Source organism: Neltuma alba, unplaced genomic scaffold (assembly GCF_004799145.2).
Source record: "Neltuma alba isolate B1F8T4 unplaced genomic scaffold, ASM479914v2 tig00005310_pilon, whole genome shotgun sequence".
NCBI lineage: Eukaryota > Viridiplantae > Streptophyta > Magnoliopsida > Fabales > Fabaceae > Neltuma > Neltuma alba.
In genome coordinates, this window is record NW_021634059.1 from 12494 (window position 1) to 36681 (window position 24188).

At 36.4% G+C, this 24188-nt stretch overlaps 1 protein-coding gene across 1 annotated transcript; it reads right to left on the bottom strand.

Moving 5' to 3' along the window:
- Positions 1-737: 737 nt before the first annotated feature.
- On the bottom strand, positions 738-23934 carry LOC114747440 (uncharacterized; the record flags this gene model as incomplete). The annotated part of the gene is made up of 32 exons (XM_028935771.1): positions 738-1145; positions 1708-1954; positions 2625-2909; positions 2994-3152; positions 4331-4687; positions 6084-6305; positions 6888-7014; positions 7098-7243; positions 7403-7580; positions 7807-8346; positions 9575-9759; positions 9846-10001; positions 10379-10465; positions 10619-11072; positions 11921-11997; positions 12109-12912; positions 13004-13513; positions 13606-13736; positions 14470-14524; positions 15250-15456; positions 15546-15815; positions 15898-16078; positions 16224-16387; positions 16475-16636; positions 16894-17212; positions 17320-18009; positions 18326-18398; positions 18543-18838; positions 19966-20069; positions 21525-21734; positions 22797-23471; positions 23656-23934. Coding segments are annotated over 31 exons (8268 nt in total), but the record flags the coding sequence as incomplete, so codon positions are not given.
- Between the last annotated feature and the right edge of the window lie 254 nt (positions 23935-24188).

Sequence of the window (24188 nt, forward strand, 5' to 3'; positions counted from 1 at the left end):
ATAATTAATGTGTATATATATTTATAAAATATAAGATTAAATATATTTATAAAAAAAATAACAAGATACATATCATATAGGCCCTCACACTCTCCCTTCTTTCTCCAAAAGCAAAAAAATTTTGCTTTTTCCAAAACCATGGTTTTAGAGTCAAAACCATGGTTTTGGATTTTGGAGGGGGTGTTTGGGTAAATTATTCCCCAAACCATGGTTTGGGTCCCCAAACCATGGTTTGGGGTGTCACCCAAACACACCCTAAATTGGCTTCACTTAACCTCCCTTTCTAAAACACTGTTATCTCCACAAAAGCAACTTTTACATGTCACCACAATCACCTCTAAAACATTATATCCAAACATAAAACAATAAATAAATTGGAATTTTTCTAAGCTTAGAAAAGTAATTATATTTATACAATTGTCATTCATTATAACAGCAAATTATTTAATTTCGAGAGCATGTGGACTAGAAGAAATCAACTTCCGAACTATATTTATTATGATAACTTTAAATTAGACCCCTTTTTAACGGAAGAAATCAAACATTGTTGAAGTTATAATTGTATATTTTCAAAGTTATCTTTTCATTAACATCAACGATATATGAGTTAATCATTAGTCGGATTCCGCGGATCTTTTAGTCGTATGAAGCAGTGATTAAAAGAGATTATTGTCCGCATACTTTATTATAGCCATTCGAAACGCGCAATTCCATATTCTCAAGACAGCGGAAACAGAAGAAAACTTAGTGGTGATCATTTAATTCGCACTACACAATAACAGAACTCGAGCATAATAACATCGCCTCTCTCTACAGTATCAATAATAAAAATCAATAGAGAAGGACAATTATATAAATAGCGTCCATCTCGCTGTGATATTGTATATGTACAAAGTGAAATGATTTTGATAACCATATATATATACACACACACACACACACACGCACACCAGAACAATTGGTGTACATAAAAAGAATGCTTAGACAGTAAAATCTATTAATCGCAGAAGATAGGTGGCGGGAAAAAATTGGGGGATACCAAATTAATGTAAGGTCGTAAAGGAAACGGCCTTTTAATGGATTTCCCCGTCTCAGGATATCAAATATGCCCATTAGCAAGTTCGAACTAGTTTGCTCAGCCCGACCTGTAATTAATTATCAATTAGAAACACGAATCCAGAGATTAAAATACTAATATCATTATAATCCTCCCAACAGAATTGTATGAACATGTTAAGACATTTGCAAATGGTTAACGACTAAAAATGTGAAAACATTGATAACAGATATGCTTTACATAACAAAATGTCGTGCATCTCAAAAGGTGAAACATCTACAATTCCCATGCCTAAGAGTGCTTCCAAAGTAATCTACTTGTCCCAAGTGATTGATCATATCCATTTCATCGTTCAAACGGAGATATGTACAGCTGCGTAAATTTCGTCAAGTTTAAAAGCAGTACGTTATTACTTATTAGAACATACTCCCGTGTTCAATTATCACCTGAGGTTTCTTTGACGAAAATGTTCTGTAAACATTATAACCAAGACATTAGGGAGTGTTGCCGTAGCAATATCTTTGGAGAAAAACGGCAGCGGGTTAAATCGTAATTTGTTCCAAGTTTCTACCACCCAGTTTCCTCAGCCCCAAGATAAGAAGAAATAAGAAGGAATAAGAACTTGTGAGGAAAGTAAGATACAACGGTACCTTTCGGACTGGAGGCAAGTGGGCCTGGATTGAGGATCAAACGGAGCAGTTGTTGATATGGCGATTGATGTCCAATGAACACTCACTCCAACTGCTTAGTACAGCTTCCGAAAGTTGAAGCAAGGAGAACTGACCCAGGCATCATTTGAGGGGACATGGAGCAAACCCCGTCTTTAGGTACGAAATCACCACTGGGGCTGTCAGTACATGGGGAATATGGCTTTGCCACTATTTTTTTAACTACTCCCTGCAATAAGGAAGTTATCATACCGTTAGGCCATAACCAGGTAGACTCGAAAACATATTTAACAAGGTTTCGTTACAGAGCACCGGTGCTGTTAGAGGTAAACAGAATTAGAGGTAAAAAGAGAGAGAGCGAATAGAGTAAAGATATGCATTCAATCAACAACCTCAATACAACTTCCCGTACCCCATTTATAGACCACTACTTTCTATTTACCTAATTACCTTGTTAAAACTATCACAACATCTTCTCTACTTATGATGGTGGTAATGACATTGTCACCGTTAGTAGCCAAGGGCCAATACAATAGTGAAGTATATTACCAGCAAATTACAAAACCGTCGTCAATCAAATGTTGCAGCATGTTATAGAGTTGTGCAAAAATGTCATTAATCACATAGACGCACTTGATTCTTTATTGTGCACCAAGGAATCCACCATTAAAAGGTCACTTTAAAAAGGTAGAAAAGAAAATAAAAAGTAAAGAACAGGAGTAGAACAGAGCAAATACTATTTATTCTTAAACTGAATAGAGTTTCAGAAAGGAAATATCCATCTTCACTGAAAGCTGCATGACATGGAGTTCTAAATGAAGTTTGTCATTTATTTTTTGGTTGCAAATAATAACTAGATATTGTACAAATGAATAATAAGGCAAAATACAAGATGGTACCTTTGACGAATTTGGGCCATAAGTGTTCATTGCATGTTCGATTGCAAGATAAACTTCAAGAGCTTGCTTGGATTCACTATGACATTTTATAGTGCGAATATTTTCTTTCGAATCCAATGATGAATTCAAATATAAAATGAGCCGTGAAGGGGGAGCTTTTGGGCTGTCTTTCTTTCCATTTGTCAATTCCATTGTCCCGAGGTCATCCCAGAGTACATCCCACAATATCGAGCAAGGATCCTTTGCAGGGCTGAACTTCCTCTGACCAATAATATTGGAAGGTTGCTGATATTGACAAAAAGTTTCCTCAGTAACAGCGCACAGGAGAATATGACTCATTATCCGTCATTCTCAATAATGAATACTTACTTGCAATAGTATGACTCTCCGATGAGTGACCATAAGGATTTTCCCTTTTGGAAGCAGAAAGTGGTCTTCATAGGCATCCGATAGCGCAAACTTTCCACGAACTCTGAAAAGATCAACCTGACCAAAAAATGAACCTGATTCTGCAAGCTGCAATATAACCTTCAAAACAAAAATATGACGATAGTCATCATCTATAAAAATGAATAAACCTTAAAAGAATGCAAAAACATGCAAGAGTCCACAGGAAGAAATTACATCAGGCAAGCTAGAGATAATTGCATTAATGCAAAGAGAAATTTATACAGAAAAACGTTTCATTGGAATGGCCATCCATGGATGCAAGTTCACTAACGGGCTGCTTGAGATATATGTTATGGGATCCAGTATCTGAGATCTAAGTATAACAGGTGGTCAAGTAAGAAAATTATGGCCGTCTTGACTAAATTTTATGGTAATTGTGATAAAATCAGCAAACTTCTGATGGATAATTCTGACACTTGTATTAATTAATGTAAGAATGTCCAAAAACCAGTACTCACAATAGAAAGAAGAAAGAACAAAACATTCCCTAGCATTTGGAGCCCAAAAACTCTACACAGAAATTTACTAATTTTCTTCTTGCCTTCTCCTCTCTGCTCTTCATCTTGAATACTACCCAACAACTTTCTCTAATCCCCACACCCTTGCAATCCTTGCACTGAGGTAGTTAGGCTGGAACTAATCATTACAATTGACAACAGTCCCTCCTTTCTCTCACACTCTCTCCTCATTCTTTTGGTCATAAGCCTTCATGGGCCTCGTCCCAATAGAACAGGGTTTGTTCACTTCTGATTCTGAGGGAACAAGTAAGGTAATGGGGTGTTAGAACGTGATAAAAAGTGCATGGGTATAAATTTCAAAGGCTGATAAAAATGCAATGGTTGATTTTCTGTTCTGCAGTCTGAACCCACATCAGCAATGGCCAGTTAACCGGGCAAAAAGAGGGATTGAACCAGATTCTCTAATGAATAACAACTTAACAAGTTCTAGTCTTCAGCCGGATCCTCAGTGACATAATCTGACAGAAGCTGAACCTTCAGCCAGTTTGCTTAACATTAGTGAAATAATTTGTACATTTTAGAAGTGATATATGCAAGCAAAACATTCCTATCACTACTGGGAGGGGGGGGGGGGGAAGCGAACCATCATAAAGTTGGATTCAAACAAGTGTCAGGATTCATTTGATATCTTGATTTAGTTTTAATCCATACCACTGTCACCTCAATATCTACAAATTCATGTCTACACAATAAAATCACTTTACATCTGTGATCTATTGCAAACTGAGCGACTGATACCTGTCCTTGAGCTTTGTACTCATCATATAGTTGAAGCAAATTATCACCACTTATTACCCGAGGCAGTCTCCTCCGGAGAAGCTGTTCATCAGATGTGATAGCAGCTGCAATTTTCATTCTCATAGCATTGGCACCTTCGGTTGTTTTTGACAGAAGATCCAAAACTCCACTCACTGGCTGTGCAGCTGCACCAATAATTCCCTTCCCAACGCCTTGAACAAAACCTTCAACACCAGAAGTTTTAGCGCCTTCAAGAGGCTTTGTTAATATGCCAGTTACTCCTCTGAATAAACCTTTAGCTAATGCCCCACCTCCGTCTCTGATGACATCACCGAAATCCCCCACACCTTTGGTTTCCTGTCAAATGGAACATATGTATCAAGATCCTATAAAAGTAAAACACGTCATAAGAAAAATCAGTAATTAAAAAAGTCACCAGCACCGGCTATGGCAAGCAAATCACATGAATCAGTTTATGTTATGACTATGAACTACTCCCATGCTGAAGCTCAAAAACCTCAACTTTTAAGATAAGTGGCTAAAGTAAAGTTCTCCACCCCAGCAGTTGTATGTTGGCCACAAACGAACAGTCCAGTTTCTTTCAACATGAGGTGAAGTGTTAAATTTTAATTAAAAGAACCATTCTAAGACCTTTTCTTGATACAGTATGGTAATCTTTTGTGTCAATCAGTTTATTTAACAATTTTCTTTTACAGGACGCTCATCATGCACCATTCGAGTATGGGAACTTGACTCTATCTTATTCATAATTCATGCAATCATTGGGGTTCAAATTAGATATATATTATTTTTCCCAAATTTAAGGTTATTATAATATGAAAATATAAAATACTCTCTCTCTCTCACACACACACACATAGACACAAAAGAGTACCGAGCAATGAAAATAGATTCTGATATCCATCACTGTCTCTTTCCATTTTTAAAGGGGTATCATGAGGCAGGATTACTATAATTAAAAAGTGACTACCATGCAAAATGATTGTTGGTTTATCAAATTGTTCAATGGCTGAACCATTTCCACCTGACAAAAAGAGGATTGTATTATACTGATGGAAGTGTATTACCCGGGTATCTATGAACTTGGCTTCTCTCTTCCGCCATTTTCATCCACTTCCCCTCCGCTAGCCATCTTGACAGTTACATTGAAATTTAATGGTTCAGATTTAATGTTTTTAAATTTTTTAAAATATTTTTTATTGCAATTTTAAACTATTATGAATAAAGTTTAGCAGTTTGAAATTGTTTGTTTATTTTTTTTAATAATTTGACATTTTATTAGTAATTTTGGAAAACTTTAAATCGGACTGCTCAAACTTCAATCCAACAATCAAGATGAGTAGTGGAGGGGAAGTGGATGGGAAGCGTAGAGGAGAGAAGCCAAATCCGGTCTCTACACGGCCAAGAGCAGCTATACTGGGAAACTACCAAATAAAGGGGAAAAAAATACCTAGAAGTTAGGAGATTACAATAGACTGCCTAAAATCAGAAGATTACAACAAATCAATCCCTAAAAGGAGGGGTTACTCAATAACTGCAATGATTACAGCAGCCATAAACACAGGATGTTCCCACACCGACACTGAAAATGCATTTTAAAAAGGACGCGAGCTAGCTTATAGGTGTAATGTATTTATTTAAAGGTTAGGGTTCTATGAATAATATCTATCAGATTAATGAGAAAATCCAGGAAATATCACTGCAGAATAAGGAGGACAATCTTTAAACAAACCTGTCTCTGACGACTTTGGATAAACTTCTTGTCCATTGATAGTGCAGCCACACCTTTACTCATATGTCCAAGTGCACTGCTTGCATTACCCAAGATATCAACACCTGACAGAAGCTGAAGTGGTTGCCCCAGAAGATCCTTCCGGATATTTGAGATAGCCATGCTAATCATAGAACTCTGCCTCATGCACACGTTCTCATGAAACTTTGGATTAATCCTGACCTGATTAAGGAGTAGATATTTGATTGGATTAGCACTATTGTATTAGTCTCTCCCTCAAATTTAAGACAGAATGAAAAGAAGGCATAGCATCCCAAGATTTGTTTTCTTAGAATCCTCAGCATTTCTAAGTATATATGCAGAGGCTAAACTGAAGATAAGGGGCAATAAAGTATTGAATTATTTTGATATTTTCCTATTGTTTCTTGATCAAACAAGCTGTTACTCATGGAATCATAAAAGGATTATGATCATTTAGCCAGGTTAAGAATTTTTGGTGGGACAGGAGTTTCCTTTGTTGGTAGCAAGAGACTAATCTCCCTTGGAGTGAGGAAGGCAAATGGCGAACCCCTCTAAACCAGGGTTCCTCCATGCAAAGTGGTTAAGCAAACTAAGAAAATAGTTCCTTGTAGTGCAACCAGAATTCAGAAAGAAATATGATGAAAACTTTTTGAGGTATTGACGGAATGACCCCCGTTTTTTTGCGGGTATCAAAACATGGCTTGACATCAGACTACTACTCTACTAGCAGAGCAGCCAATTCTTCAAATCAACGAAACTTCTGGAAAGCAATTAAATACTTACAGACATATTTTCTGTGTTCCCCAGAGCAGTCATTAAAGATGCCCAGAACCCAAGCACACCCCTTGGCCTTTGACTGGGTGACATAGCCATAGACACCTTTAACCGAACTTCTGAGATATTGAGCACACTGAAATTCCAACTTCTATCATGTCAAATTTCAAAGAGATAAACACAACCACAAATCCCCGAGAAAATAAAACTTTTGCATACCCAATTTGAATTATCGGATCAACTGAAGCAGCCGTGGTTTGAGAATCATACAGCCTACTGAGCTTCACCTGCTGGATCATTTCATGAAGGCGCCAAATAATAGGTTCATGAATGTTTATCAAAAAGGAAGCCGAATTCTCCAGGCCCTGCTTACCAGGAACCAGTCAACAGATAAGCATGATATGAAACGAATCAAACTCTCATGAATCTCTTTTTGGGGGGTTAAAATCAAAGTCTCATCATTCATTAACAAAATATTGACATGCTTTTTACAGGGTAAGACTTGGAATTTTAAGGTCACTCACATGAAGACCAATATATGGATAGACACAGAGATCCAGCGATCCATTTGACTGCATTGTCATGGAGAATTTTAGGATATAGTCAGATTCTGCCACTAGTCTTTGTGGACGGAAGAGAACTGGCATTGGAGTTAATGGCAGCTGGTTGTCCACCTGTAAGCCACGCATTCTGAGTTTAAACCTGAAACACAAGAAAACACAAATTGCATATTCAATATTGAGTATCTATGGACAACTATTACAAAAAGGAATAATTCTTAGATCTTGAAACTATGATTCCAAAGCGAGCGTCTTAGTCATATTGATTGATGAGTGGGTTTGAACAGTATTTTCACCAGATATCCCCGCGCAAGACAAATAATCAGCTTCTAGGACGTACAATAATAAACTAAACGCAAAAATCCTACCTATTGATTCCAGAGCCCAGACCAGTTGAATATGCTAGAACGAGATTCTGAATAGATAGGTATAATATTTCCTCGGGTGTATGATCAATAACAGATATTCCAAGCTCAGCAAGCTCAAAAAATATGTGGAATTCACAATCTGCAACAGACAGGGATTGTTGCTTCTGAGAATCACTTTTATAGATCTGAGACATTGATGACAAAGATTTTCCACTCAGAACCCCTGTAGGTTCAGTTTCTGGCATCCAATCACTGATCTTGACAACACTGATTTTCTCTTCCTTTACAATGGTAACACACAAGGCTCTGTTCAATTCATCAGTTACATGGATAGGCTGATTATCAGAAATTTGATCAATATCATACTTCAGTGATTTCAATGTGTCAGTTCCATCTACTAAGAGCTCCAACAAACGTCTTCTCCCAACATCTTCCCACAGAAACGAAGCAGCAGCATTTGGAAGAAGCAGCTGCCAAGAATCACTGGTACCATCAACTTGACGAAAGCAAATGGGCAAGAACATCGAATGATTCTCAATCCTGTGGGTCAAAAGTTAATTAGCATACGAAGTATAAAGTCTATGAACATTTATAATGGTAAGACAGATGACAAATGATAGCCAAATACAGATCATTATGAGAATAAGTAGAAGTGATGAGAGACAGAAAACTAACTTCTCCCATTGTTAAAATGTGTGCGTCTAACACTTCAATTTGTATGAGTTAACAAATAAGGCATGAAGGAAAATAGAAGAAAATTGCCAGAATTCTTCTCGAATTCCATTCAAACGGCAGAACAGATTTTAACAGAGGCCATGGCTACAGGTCAGCCATGGGATCCTCACAAAATCAAGATAATATAAATAAATGATGGACATTTAAGATGAGATCAAATCAAGAAACACGAAACGCAATAACCAACATTGAATTGATACTGTGAAATCCGGTCACCAGACCACAAAATTTAAGGATTGTTGCTGCCAGAAGTCAAAATATCCAAGACAAATGAAACAAATAGTCATTGATAACAGCATCCTTAAAACTAGAAAAAGCAGAAAACATCCTCCGTCAACTCTTCAGGATTTAAACATTTTGTAACTATTTCCTTTTCATGATTAGACACCTAACAAGGTTTCCTCATTTTTCCAAGGAGTGATGATCGTGATGGTGGTGGTGATGGGATGCTAATGGGATGATGATGATGATGATGATTATCTAACAGAATAAAGGGTAGTTATAGGAGGCAGTTGATTATTATCTAACAGAATCATTGTACTGCCTATAAACAGATGTAAACACCACCTTGTAACTCAGATTATGGTCAATTTGAATATGAATTAGTGCATTGCCCTGCTCTCTCTTTCTCTTTCATCTCCCTCTCTCCCTCTGTTTCTCTTGTTTTCCCTCTGTTCCGCCCAATTTCCCTCTCTTTCTCCCTCATTCCCTATTATTAGTGTTTAACAGAGTACGTCATGTGACAGCATAAAGAGTCTGATGATATTCCATCTCTGCTTTGAGGATTAACGAGGAAACATTCAGACAAGTTAAATCCAGAGAGGTGATTGCCTTTCCTTTCTTGGGGGAAGGGGGTTGGAAATGACACGGATTTGATGCAGGTATGAGGTTTTTTCCAGAAAGAATAACTCCACGAGCTTGAATCAAAAAAGTACGGAATTTTTCATTTTCTTTTCATATCCAATGTCAAGGTAGTAAAACCAAAAAAAAAATGGAAGGAACATTGTGATAAGGAAATTGAGAGAACAAGAACCTGTAGGGACTTGATAATGAATTTGGACGAAATATAACTTCAGAACGTGACCGCTTGGCACCACTTCTTACTAGTACTCTTAATTGCATTTGGCCATCTCCAACTTTTTTTTTCAAGTTAATGCGCATCTCACCTTCATTGTCCACACTAAATGGTGCACTCCATTGGTATCCTTCCATGCACAGCTGAAAGAATATACGGTCCATCATAAGGTATATATAAGACGCCATATGCATATCAAGCTAACATACAATAACAAAAATTAACACACCTTCAACAATTCCACTTTGGCAGATGACTGCCACAAAAAGGATTTTGGAGAATCAGTAGGATGAATCCACATGGATGCCTCAGAACTACATTGCTGCAGGCATAGACTACATCCAGCCCTATTAATAAACAGCGTGTGTGGCTGGAAATGAACCACCTGGACATCAAACAAACTGACATTGTTTAGCTTTCTCAAGAAAATCCAATTCCGCAGACAAATTTTGATGAACATCTGAGCAATTAGGGTCTCAAGTCCTTAAACTTTATTCAATGATGAAAGCTTACATATATAGTGCATATCAGTTATATTTCTAGATGAGTAGCATATCGGAGTGAATTAAGTAATAGCCATGTGATAAAGTGGACCACGAAAAATAAAACAAGGATTGAATTCTTGGCTCATTATTTAAGACTTCAATGTATCTTGAACAAATTTATTTTGAAAAGCTTAACCCTTAAGAAATGGCTTAGGAATGTTCTAACCGATAATCTCCAACAAAAAAACTGAAAAAGTAAGAATACAGGCTCTCCGACCTTTGTTCTGTCAGAAGTCATGTTCAATAATGCTGAAAGTTTGCAGTAAGATCCATCTGAATCGAAAGCCTTGACATCAATACGCTCCTATCAAAATTAAGTTTCAGGAAACATCACTATGAAATGAACTTGAGAAATTCCAATGAATTTTAATAAAAAAGAATAAGAAATGAGCATATATTAAACACCAATAAAAACATGGTAATCATATATCGCATCGTTCATTTGTGTCACCCTCACCTTGTTTTCCAGCTCAAGGAGAGAAATCCCAGGGCTATACACTTCAGACTGGTTCATGGCAACTGCAATGCCCACCCGAGGTGACAGGCTAGTATCTTTTTGAGATTGAAAGACTGTAAGTCCACTTCGAACAGCATCATCTTGCGGTGAAAGCATGCTAGGAAATGGGCTGCTGTCTTCAATATCTTCAAGTACCTGAAGGTTTCTCCTTGAAATAGAGTGCCTTTTATCCATTGAACTTAAAGGATTTTTCAAGGCTGTTTTGGCAGACTTCACTGCCCTAGAGAGTAAAACAGAATCCATGTCTGTATTTTCCAAAGGTTCTACTTCCACCACACGATATGCCAAAGCCAAAGATGACTCATTGACAATCCAATAGGGAACAAAAAGCCTTAAAGTCTTTGGGGCAACACTTGTCGCACCCATATCGTATTCAATGCTCACACGCAATTTCCTGCCAATATGATGATTAAGGAGTTGATTGATGCTAAAACAAAGATTCTACATGTGCTGAAGCTACAGTCTACCATATAAATTTACAGCTTGGGTATGAGCATCAGCAATAAAAATCAGACTAAGAAATAGCATGAATAAAAATCTGCCACACCTCCCTGCTGACTTTTTGATCAATGCCAACACAAATACGTATCAAATACATTTTGAAAGGATATTATATTTCACTACTACATAATACATGCTATGAGAAATCAGTTTTAACAGTAACAACATTAGGATCAGTAATAGGTGATGGAACCCCAATATGTTGAACAATAGAATATATGCTCATGCATGTCACACCCGATCTTGTGATTACATTAAAATTCAATGGTAGGAATTCTGGGGTAAGCCTGGCTAGAGTTTCAATTTCAAAGGGTTTTAATGTGAGATGGTGTGATAAGAGGCTTTAATACAACCATTCTTGAGTTTCTCTCAATAGATTGAGCTTTCAGAAACCATTGGTCCATGACAGAATGGTATCACAACTACAGGAACCAATGTTCTTCAGCTAGATAGTGAGGACTATTGGCCAGATGTTAATTATAATATTCATTTAATACGCCTTCATTAATTTTCCTTTTTTATCTTTGTAAATATTTTGTTTACTTTCTGTCCCAGATTTATTAAAATCTATATTTTGTATTATTTTCTTGCTTAATCATTGGGATTGAGAAGCAGAAATGTTGCTATCCATTCCTTATTTGTATTGCACTCCTCTGCGAACAAACTCGATTCATTCTCCAGAAAGGTAACTTGATTTGACATTTCATTTTTTTTTTTTCATTTTCAAATTTAATCACAAACCTTCTACTTTGCTGGTGAATCATCCAGAACGATGCGACGTGGTTGGTAAAAGAAGGATCCAGTACAAGAACAGGGTCCTGAATCAAGCAAGAAAAGAGAATCAGCCCCAGATACAAACACAATTAATCCAGATATATATTTCTTAAACACATGTTTTAACTATATGCAGATAAATGCTGAATCATCACCTTTTCCATAAGCCAACCTCCCTGCACAGACAGAGTAAGATACAAGGGTCTCTGGATATCTGCTGAATAGATATGTGCACTTTGGCGAGAGGATATGACACTGTGATGCCGCTCAATGAATTTTCCCTCCTTTGGTTTTTCCCATACTTTAAACTCAGCAGGACAGGGAAGCCGGTTTTCCAACTTCATAGGAGAATTGACGGATATTTTCCAGTCATATATTGGTGCATTTAGTTCGGTATTAAGAACTGAGGCATCTGTTCCTACGCTAAGCCAAAACAACTTATTTCCACCACTAGGAGAACAGCACAAAAGTACATCCTTTTTTTCAAGCTGATTTAGTTTCAAGGAGCAGTTGGGCATCAAAGAATTCTGTTTAGAACTTTCATTTAGTAGGAGCTGGTCTTTGCCAAACATAGAACTTGAAGCAACAGCTACTGTATGGCCCCATGAATATAAAAACTGAGGATCATCTAATCTAGGTCGAACTTGTAAACATTCATCAGAGCCTTTGGTTGTGCTTTGCCAACACAAAACAGAAGCAGCACCAGGATTCACAATAGTGGCTTCACTCTGCATGGACTCTACTCCTTGTGCAGAGAGATTTTTTCTCGAACGAACCCATCGCCTTCTACGCATAACATCAGAGGCTGTTCTTGCTGAAAATTTGGAAGTGGGAGGCCACTTTAAGGATACAAGGTCAGACCCATATGTCCAGCCATCATTATCAACAAATGGACTTTTATCAATGGTCCACCCTGACATCCATTTCCACCCTGGAGGGAGTGGTGGTTCAAAGAAGTCCTTCAAAATGACAAGAATGAAAAATATTAGAAACATGATAATAGCAGCCATAGAAATTCAAGTAATTTAAGAATTTGAAAAAACATACAACCTTTGATGTGTGAGAGAAGTCTCTTGTACTCCAGAGGCCAACATTTCCAAGGTGAGTTGGCCATTTGTTACCCCAACCAGACGTAGGGTGATAATACTGATTCTGAAAGACCTCTTCAACAGCACTAATATTACTGCTAACACCACGTGAGTAATCAGTTCCAAGACTCAAAGATGAGTGGCATGTAGATATGTTCAATGCAACATCCGAATCATTCACTACTGTAACAAGACTGCGGAATATAGCATGTTTCTTGCCATTTTTCATGACGACTTCCATGGCAAAGAATTCATTTTCTAAGGATTTAGGAACCACAGAAAGTGGAAGCAATGACCGTACACTTTTCCATTCACCCTCAGGGCCAAGCCCTACCCAAAATCCTGTGTCTCTATCAGCATCGTTCTCACTTATTGCATCTTTTTGAAGATTTGCAATTGTATTTCTTTCAACAGAAGATGTTGAGACAAAGAGGCTTCCATTCTGGAAGTCTTCAACATTGTTTTGTTGAACCTAAAACCATGAACGATGGATTAGCAACAGAATTCCAATTATCTATGTAGAGGGCAAACACCACAAAAATGATGTGAAACATAGCAACTGACCATTCTCCTGAGCGGATATGATGTTATATTCTGAGCATCATACGGATGATGAACCATTTTCATAGAAGCGGCCTTCCTTAACATATTTGTATCATGTCCGACAGGAAAAGACAGGGAACTCACAACTTCACCTGAATGATGAAATAATAATTATAAAAAGCCAAATAAAAGAACATCTTCTAGATTAAATAAAAGGAAGAATTACCAAGAGGTCCCAAAAAAGAAATTCAATTGCCAAAAAAGTCCCAACGACAAGTGACCAGCCTAAACATGTTGTCATTTTCTACCTAGAACTTGTCATTGCTTACTCTTCACTTGTTGATAGACTTTAGGGTAATTAAATTCCTTCCTTAGGATCTGATTGTAATTCTCCCTAAATAAAATATAATATTAAAAGAGATACTAAATAACAAAACTACCATTAAAATGTTGCTAAATAATGTAGTTAAGTGTGTCCTCTTAATGTCTTCTCCATGAATAATGTTAAAAAGTCATAAAACGAACAACACTCCCATCTCCAGATTGCTGTCCAGCAGCACTGGGACAGGATTAGCAATATTTTTGAATCATTTCAATAATGCGTTTGCTTAGATTTTTTTTCAAGATGTATATATCTATTTTATCTGAAGAATTAATGAACTCTCCATATTCAAGCAAGAGGGGGGGGGGGATTTCAGATGCTTAGTTAAAACATAGATGCATAAAATAGAAGATATTTTACTGTTCCCTTACTAACAGTTATGTAATAAGCTTTAAATAGAAATGAGGAAGTTGGAAGAAAGTAGATTGATCAATGAGAAACTAGATCCATGTGTCTTCAACTTGAATTAAATAGTGTCGCTCTGGAGGGGGGCCGTAATGTACCTTTTCCAGCTTTAGCAGCCAGATTTGTGACCTCTATTTCCATCTTAGCAGGGGCCTGAACCAAATTAATTAGTCAATGAAATGTCATGGGTAGCAAACTCCACAGTAATGTAACAGATGCCAGATAAACAGTAACTCAGAATAAATTTAAACTTCGGACATGAAATTTAGATTTTAGGAAATCCTATGAAAAAAATTTCCCTTATGAATTATCAATAAACAAGAATTACAACAGCTACTTTTGCAAGCAATTCTTAAATCAGTCCTGTTTGTTTAAGCTTAAGAAATAAGTGATTTTTAGATAGTCTGGAAATTTTATGAAACGTGATTTATTGTGCAGAGATTTTATAAAAAGCATAAATTACTTTGCATTTGGCTCCAATCATAAAAATGATTTATTATTTCATGATTTTTAAGTTTATGATATCGTAGCATATCTATGTATTCGTATGAATATTTTTCTCTTCTATCACATTTGATTTTCAAAAGTACTCAGAGTCAAAGTAACCTTCAAAATAATCAGAAATCTGCTTTTTTCTTTTTCTGGTTAATTTTTCTCAGATTCTGATTACTTCTAAAAGCTTAAGCATTTTGAAATTTCTCAAAAGTGATTTTTCTTTTTCAAACAATAGGCGATTTTTTCATGAGAAAAGCCCCAAGAAACAGGCCCCAAATGTTTAGAATTTAGAGCACTGTTTTGGTCCAAGATTATCTTTAAAGTTTCTTTCAGTTATCAAACATAAAACTGATCATTTCAGGGTCAAATAATCCACATAATACCTTTCGAGGAACTTCGAATATAAAGAGCTCATTCCACTTTACTGTGCCTTCAACCTGATCTTTAATTCCCGAAACTGTAGGTTTCACACATTTAGTTCTAGCACTCTGGGGAAACAACTTTTGCTGTTCAGTTGCCTGGGTATCCACGACAAGGCGCAAAGCACAGAAGAAGTTATGGCTGTTTCCATCATCAATGAGAAGTAAACCCTAACAAAATTTGAACAAATTGATTTCATTTTTTCAGGTGATGAGAATCGTGATTAAAATACTTGATAAATCATTTCAATGCTTATCACCTTGGCCTCAAGTATCTTAACAGCAATATAACAACGTGCCTCTCTTGATTCATCTGAAACATTTAACCTATCTGAAAACCTTGGAGGTGGAATCCACACAGAAGCACAATCACCATGATGTAGTTTGTCGACCATATCTACATCTTGCTCAACTTTTTTCACATAGATATCACACCCAAGTTTATTCTCTACTACAACCGTCTGTAAATCATCCTCATCCAGTGCAGAAAAAGTTGCATCACCCCCATTTCTTTGCAGATTACCAGCCTCCTGCATAACCAATGAGCTTGTAAGGCTTTACACAAGCACATAATTCAAAGGGTACAAGGATAAAAAGTTGTAAGTATTTGACCTCTTTTAGCTTAGATGCTTTCTGTTCAAGCTCTAACTGTCTTCTCCATGAGAGAATGCATCCCACAAAGGACTCAAGATTTGCTGCACTAATATTCACATTCAGAATATTGGTAGCAGCAATGCGAATTCTCTTTGCAAGTCCAGATGGCAAGTTTACGTTTGAATGATAAGTTTCAAACCTAAACAATTTTGAAAGAGTATTTAATTGGGTTCCATATTCCGGAAAGGATAGCTCAAAATAAATATAGGAGAAAGAAATCAGACAATTATTACAGATCTATAATTTTACGTCCAATTAATTTAAAAAAAAAAATCCTGGCTTACTTGAATATTCCATCAAATGGCTCCACAAGTGGCTCCCATGCCTCTAATTGTGCATTGAAGGTTGATGCAGCAATCGAAGAAATCAGTACTGCATTCATGGATTCTAGGCGACCTTGTGTTGCAAGCTTTAAGTTCGTAATGGTTGTGTCAAACAGCGGTGTCATCTGAAATGATAGTCCAATTTTTCAATGGTATCATAAAACTGAGACAAATCAGTATTGTTTTCAGGTGGCTAGGCACAGGATACGTACTGCCATTCCATATATGCTGTCCAAAATTGTCAGAGACAAGAATCTTAGCCTCACATCAGCAGTTATGTTTTCTTGCGTCTTGGGCTTAATTGGGTCACCAATTATGTAGGCTAATCGGCTTGACGGCTTTTTGAGATCAGATCGAGCCAAGAAGGTGCAAGCCTGCAGAGATAGTGGAATACACACCGTTCTTGAGATAAATGCAACAAAAGCATTACATAAACTCTCAGAGCATGTAGATCAGATCAACATGCACGGATGCGCCTAGCCTGGGTGGGTTTTTTTTTTTTTTTGGGGGGGGGGGTTCTTTACATCACAACAATGAAACCATTTATCTTTTTTTTTTTAAAAAAAAAAACATTTAAAAACTTTAGATAAAATTTTTGAGCTATTTTAGAGCAGTGCAAGCTATCATTAACCTGGTTTTCTACTTTCCAAATGCTCCAGCAATGGGGTGCCCTTGAACTTGAAGATCTTGAGAGTGGAACCTCATGGATGTTTGCTTGGCTAACAAGATCCATCCTTGGGCAGCAAAACAGATCAGCACATGGCGGTTCATCTGTCTTGGAGACAACACATCCGAGAGAAACATAACCAGGAGGAGCTATAGGGTACCAGAAGAAAATTTCCTCGATTCCTTTCCCCACGATATGCGCAACTTTAGTAAACTGAACAGGTTTGGCAGAGACATCAGGATTGTCATTTTTGAAAATTATTCCCAGAGCAGGAGGTTCAAGCCTGTGAGGCATTAAAAATGACAAGATATTAATGCCAGCAAAAAAAAAGTGAACTGGGCAAACTCCATTACGTCATCAAACAAGCCTTATAAGATAAATAGGTCTCACCCTTCAGTGATGCAATCACCCAAGACAGCATAACCAAGACGTGCAACAGGTCGCCATATCGAGACCGAACGACGAAACTCACTACCTTTGTCCCACCAAATTCTCTCAAAGTTAGGTGAAGACATATAATTGGTAGCTTTTGACATGGACCTCAAAATATCCCATCCAGATGTATTTGCACCTTGAATTGCTTGCTGATTTTCCCTATCACAAGAACTGAAATCTGAAACTGCATCTAATGGAGAAGGCTGAGCCCGATTTGAGCTCCAGAGAAGCAGATGACTTAGGTCATAACATCTATCTTCAGGAGGACATCTAGTTGAAGAATGGGCAAAGAAGGACCCAATAACATTATCAAGACGCCAGATGCTAAAATGAGAGGCAACATGGGCAGGAGAAATAAATAAGCAATCCGAATACAAAGTTGATGTTACAAGATCAGAACGCAGGCAGTAAACAACATGATTTGGTGGCGGTTGATTCCCTAAATGTGCTACACAACCAAGGGCTGTGTATCCTGGGGGTGCAACAGGCATCCACAGAGAGCAATCACTGCTAGCATCAGTGTAACCCTCATCTCCAAGGCCTTGATTATTTGTGAATGAACCAATAAGAAGAAAACGAACTGGCTTTCTTACTCTTCCATATGTGTTGCTCACTGCCATTACTGCCTGTGAAGGGGGTATTGGCCTGAGAAGATGATACAATAGCAATTAATTAACATATCAAATAATTTATGAACTATTAGACAAAAAACAGTCATATATCGATAGATATCATATAAGAGATCAAGCACCCCTGAACAAAAATAGAAAAAGAAAGTAACTTTTTCACCCACGGAAATGGCAGTAATCAGAACTTAAGTTGTCCACTTAAATAATTTTGTTTCTGATGCAACTTTAGCACTGATTCAGATAAAACAATTTTTCTACAGCATGGATTATAAATTGATGCTAAGATCAAGAACAACAAAGACAGTATAATAATAGGGCAAGATGGCAGATACCTTGATGTCACACAATCACCTAATACAACATAATTTGTTGGAGCTTGAGGCCTCCAAAATGTAATATTGTTTCCTGCAAAAAGTGGATGATCGAATAGTTGGTTATGGATCAAGAACCTGTTCTTGGCTACATGGCACATGGTATCCATGACTAACAAATTGAACGCAGAACAATGAAATGACATCAAGCTATTTAACATAAATGAGGGAAAAAAACCTTTTTGAGAAACCCAAATTCGATCAAAGTTGGTACATGGAACCAAGGGAGTTGCATTTCCATAGTTAAGCGCTGCAGATGCCTGACTCTGCAGATTGAGTATAAGAGAAATTGCACTAAGTGAAAGATGGAGACATATGTCAGTTGATATTAATGAAATATTTGTTTTGTCCTTTGCAGAAGTGTATCCCCCTGAAATATCCACTGGATCCAGAATGATAAGACCAGAACCAGCCTCAACAGTAAAATCCTTCACCAGAGCTCTTATCCAAGTGTCTTTTTCTTTGGAGGCATAGCTGCTCATAATAAGGGAAGAAAGTCAAATCAAAAGTTCATTTACATGTTTCTTTCCACTTAATCAAAGCACATAAAAAAGGGAGACAAAAGAAAGAGTTAGTCAAGATTGAAGTGAAAAACAAGCATGCACGAATAATGTGTATGGGCATCCCAAGATGGTGCCCATCTATATTTGTTTTGGTTAAATTACTGAATTAGATGAACCATGTATGTTGAAGTAAGGTTTGTCAATGATATTGCATTACAAATCTAGGTTGACAAGAACTATATAAGGAATGACCAATTCCTCCACAATAAGTGGGATAACTTCTTAAATAAATAAAGTTACAAAATGTTCAAAATGATCCATCCACAGGAGGGCTTCGGTAACATAAGATGCATGTGATAAGAGATAATGTTCAATATGGATTTGCTCTACTTGAGATCCCGAAAATATTCCCAGAAAAACATATTTTATGTAGTTAACTCACTTATGATAACTGTGCTATGATAGATGAACAAATATTCCCAGCTTTAGGGAACATACAAATTATAAAGAATAAAATATCTAATCACTGTTCGGTTACATCTAAAATTACCATACAGGGTGTTATTTTGGATAAGCACTACCATCTCGATTAGTCTTTTTTCACAACTAAGTCTGATTTTAAGAAACTTAATATGGAACTTAAAATCAAAGTTTTAAGCTTAGATCTCTAAAATCAAAGTTTTAAGCTTATATCTCACTTGTATATATATCATAGAATTCGGATTTGATAATACACTCAGAAAATCACATTGCATCTTCAATTTATAGTTAGTTTAATTGTCACAAGATGTTGATAACTTATTTGCATATGGATCAAGAGAAAGCCAATTAAGGAAACGAGAAAAATTTGCAACCGTGTGGGAACTGGAACCCATTCCCAATTCACTTTCATTTGGAGACAAGGTTATAGACATAGATATAGCTGTATTCACCTCAAGTAGCTTCGAGAGAAATTAGTCTATCCTAAGAAAATATAATTCATAAATTACACGAGTTAAGACAAAGATCAGAGTTCAGAAACGATTATATGAATCTATTCATATAAAAATCTAACGTGACTATATGTACAGATAACAGCAGAAAAATGACAGCACTTACATGAAGCTCAAGTCCAACTTCGCACGAATAAGCTTCTCACCATATGATGAATCATCCAGAAAAGATTTAGTACCATCATAGAAGGTGAACTCCGGAGATATAACCTTACAACAACAGTAAATAGCCATAAGTGAACAGAAGCATAACAAGTACAAGTTTTAAATTTCCCTCATTCTTCTGTCCCTCATCCATAATTCATGTACCAATTATGTGCGAATTATACAGTAAAATATATTGCTTGATTGTGTTTTCCTTTTTTGTTCTTAAAAATTGTTGTGCAAATAATTATTTAAGAAAATCAAAACAAAATGAGGAAAAATTATTTTTGGTGACATGAATTAAAAAACAGTTTTAAGTTAAGGAAACAAATTAAAGCTGCTTGGTAAAATCTATTTTGAAAACCTTTTGAAAAAAACTGAAAACTCATTTGTAATTTATTCAAGGAATTTCTACGGTCAAATGAAACAATTAGTTTGCTTTTAAATGTTATAAATAATATTTCCACCTAAATTCTTTCCAGAAAAAACGAGAACAAAAACAACTCTGATTTGTCTCCATTTTCTAGTTAAAAAAAAAAAAACTAAGAACAGTTTAAGAAATCAGTTAAACACAAAATACTCACCCAATTTTTTTTACTTTAAAAAATGGAGAAGTTTTTAAAAATGACACAAAAAAAAAAGGCCGCTTGTTTTCTGTTTTAAGCAGCTATGAGGTGTCTCATACTAGCTGTGCCGTTTTTCTACCCTGCAACTGACTTTGTAATGATTTTATTTTCCTGGGATTTCTTAAATCCATGCCCGTAAGAGAATAGTAGAAAATGATAGAAAATTGTTTAAGATGGTTTGGAGATATGCAAAGAGATCTGAGGGTGAAGCTGCTACTCTGAAAAAATCTCACTTGGTGATGTTATACAGGGAGGGGGAAGGGGCGGGGGAGCGCAAGAAAGGAGGGAGATATAAATAAAATGAGGGAGAGGTAGGAAAACAGAGATAAAACTAAACTGTTGTCCATATCATCCAAGAGTCTCACAATTGAGAGTTCAAGGCAATTTACAGAGCCCTTGGTATAATTATTAAAATCATAAATAATAAAATTTAATCTAAATCTAATAAATCCTAAAAGATAAGACAAAATAACTTTCCTGGAGGGAGAGATCATGTTACATGTCTTATCTTTATTCTAAAATAAAGAAAATCTAATATTTAGAAATAATATAAATTTGAAATTCAAGTTAAACTCAAATAAAACAATAAATCCTAATTGTCCTAGGATAACATAAGATAATCCAATTATCCATAATCCCATATTTCATCACTTAGGGGAGGTTTAGGAAGCTAACCCACAAGGCACATGTTAGATAACAAGGTCAAAGTGATAGATATTTATGAGTAAACATAAGGAGTCCTTCCAAGAGTCGGGATATATATAGGTTGTTTATCTCTCTTCCATCTCCAACGTATTTAAGGACACACATCAAGAAATCATAGTGTCAACAGAACTTTTGAACGCACCAAACATCCACGCATGTTAACTCTTAAGAAACTGAAAGATTACGCTACCTGGGTTTCAAAGGTGAAACTCTGAATTTCATTTGAGTCGCATTGAGAATATGTAGAATTCAAGCTCTCTGCTGATTGAAGATCTTGGTCTATGCTCTTGTCACCGGATAAGGAATTATTCAGGAACACTATATTGACACGATCATCAACAGACACGGAGTAGCTGCTATCATTACTCAGGTATGTATACTTCCTTAAAAGAGAACCATTCTAAAGAATCAATAAGAAATAAACACGTCAGTTTCCAATGGTTAAAAAATGGAAATAATATTTTTTCACTTCTCATGCAACAAATACTATCCTTGTGTGATCCAATAAGGCAAACAACACAAAATGCAATGAAATCAAATGAACGGAAGCCAAGAAAACAACTGTATTCCACAAAACAATAAAGGGAACCAAGAATCAGTTTTTAAAAACAATCAGCAATCTCCCTATCAATCAGCCGTGGGAAACCACTTCTGCTTGCCAGCGCCTGTTACACTACTTGACGAGAGGCAGAGCCAACTAAGTCAAGGATGAAATATTTGATCAGCAGTAAGACCTCCAAACCAAGGAAATAAATCATGAATTGAAAGAAATGTAGAGACATCGCAAACAAAACCTTTCCTCAAAATAGATAAGAGAACTCCCTAAAAAACCATGAGAGGAAACATACTAAGAAGCCTGTGAAAAAACAAGATGAAAGTAGAGATTGACAAACAACATTTCTAGAATTCATCCCCACCCAAACGCACCAAACACCAGCTAAAAGAGCAAAGCACTCCGATCTTCTAGTTTATTACTTCACCTGCTCCTAAAATTATTTTCAGTACCCAATCAAAAGAGGAAAAACATATAATTTCGTTTTAAAACACAGATGTCTTATTACTACAAAGTAGAGGCAAGGAATTGTCTGCTTCAATTAAATAAATAGCAGAGGTACATATTTCGTCACACACCAGCTATAGCAGGCAGACATTCCTACAACAAGGGCATAATAAAACATTAAGAAAGATATTAAAATGGACAGCAGGAAGATTACTCACTCAAATTTTAATTCATCTCCGATTCACACCAACGAAATCCACAAGTCAATTAAAAAATTTAAATATCTTTTTCAGGAAATCAATCTCATATCTATGCTACCCAAATAACATTCAGTGACATGTTTAGATGTAAATACTATAAACTTCAATATTGAAATATTGTTCTTCACTATTCATAGCATTAACCTCCCCAATCTCTCATACACGTATCACGTAATTACAAATAGAACGGAAAGCATATTACCTCAATTTTTACATTGACAAACCGCAGTCTCTTTCCACGTCCAATGAAAATAATTGGTCGAAAATTTGTACTCCGCAATTCCTTTGCGTCTTTTTCAACACTCAAACAGATACACTTTCCACAACCATCATATATAAATTCATCAATGCCAATGCAATCTGCCACTAACTGTTTAGATGGAGAGAGGTGTACTACATCTTCTGTCTGCTTGTAAACAGGTTCCATCAAAACTATCCTATTGTTTTTGCGAATGGGATCATTCTTCGGATCCATGCATTCCTCTCTTCCAGTTAATGCCCCCAAAGAAGGCACAAAAAATTCAGCCACAGCAAGGAGAAAATCAGGCACAACAAGAACCCGAGGTTGTTGCACACGTATTACAAATGACTGAGATGACACACGCCATCTGTAATCCATCAAGAACATTGTCAAAATAGGCAAATCAATGTCAGTTCCCGCTTCATCGCTCATCCTCCAAGAACTACTTTTATTGAAGGAAAAAGGAATTTTTCCAGGAACTATTTGTTTGGAAGCATCAAAAGATGATCCAAGCATTAGACGCATTTCAGGCTTTGTGTGAGGCCGGACATCGAGAATGGAAAATTTGGGAATTGTCACATAGAGGTCTTTTTCAGATAACGAAGTCATGCGATATGAAGCCCAAAGACCTTCCAGCTGCAAAAGCAACAAACAAATATCATTCTGAGTTATAAATTAAAAATATTAACTTTGGGGAAGCATAACTACAAGCTTAAAGAGAAAAACTTAAGGATGTGCTATAAAACATATTAATGCAGAATATCATGTTAAAAATAGTATGTATAAAGTTATCAATATCAAATGTCTTAATGAAACTTACAGCAATATGAGCCAATGGGGATTCCTCGTCAGTGCCATAACACAGCTCTAGTAAAGCGTGATTGACCACAACAGCAACAACTGTAACCGTCTGTGATAGTAAAAGTTGACTGTTCATGTTAACCTTATCAACCAGAAGCCTAATAGTATCCTTTGAAATGGAATTTCCACCACGAAAGCTAGGAGGAAGCGTTGGCTCTTCAGATAAATTCATGTATGTACAATCCAAAATCACTTTATATTCTTTTTCAGACAACACAGCATGCAATAGATCCACCTGCTCAAGGTATCATGAATTCACATCAGAACCAAAAGTAGGAACAAAATATAAAAATTTCCACCCAGAAAGGAAGCCCTGATATGTCAAAAACCAACTTTATCTGGAAGTTTAAGCTACAACTAAACGTGCAGTTAAGAATAGTGTCCACAATCCAAATGCTCCTCCTCCCTTTACATGAATGCAGACCAAATCATGATAAACAAATATTCAATTCTGAAACTAGACTCTACTTCTTTTAGCTAAAAACTTGAAGT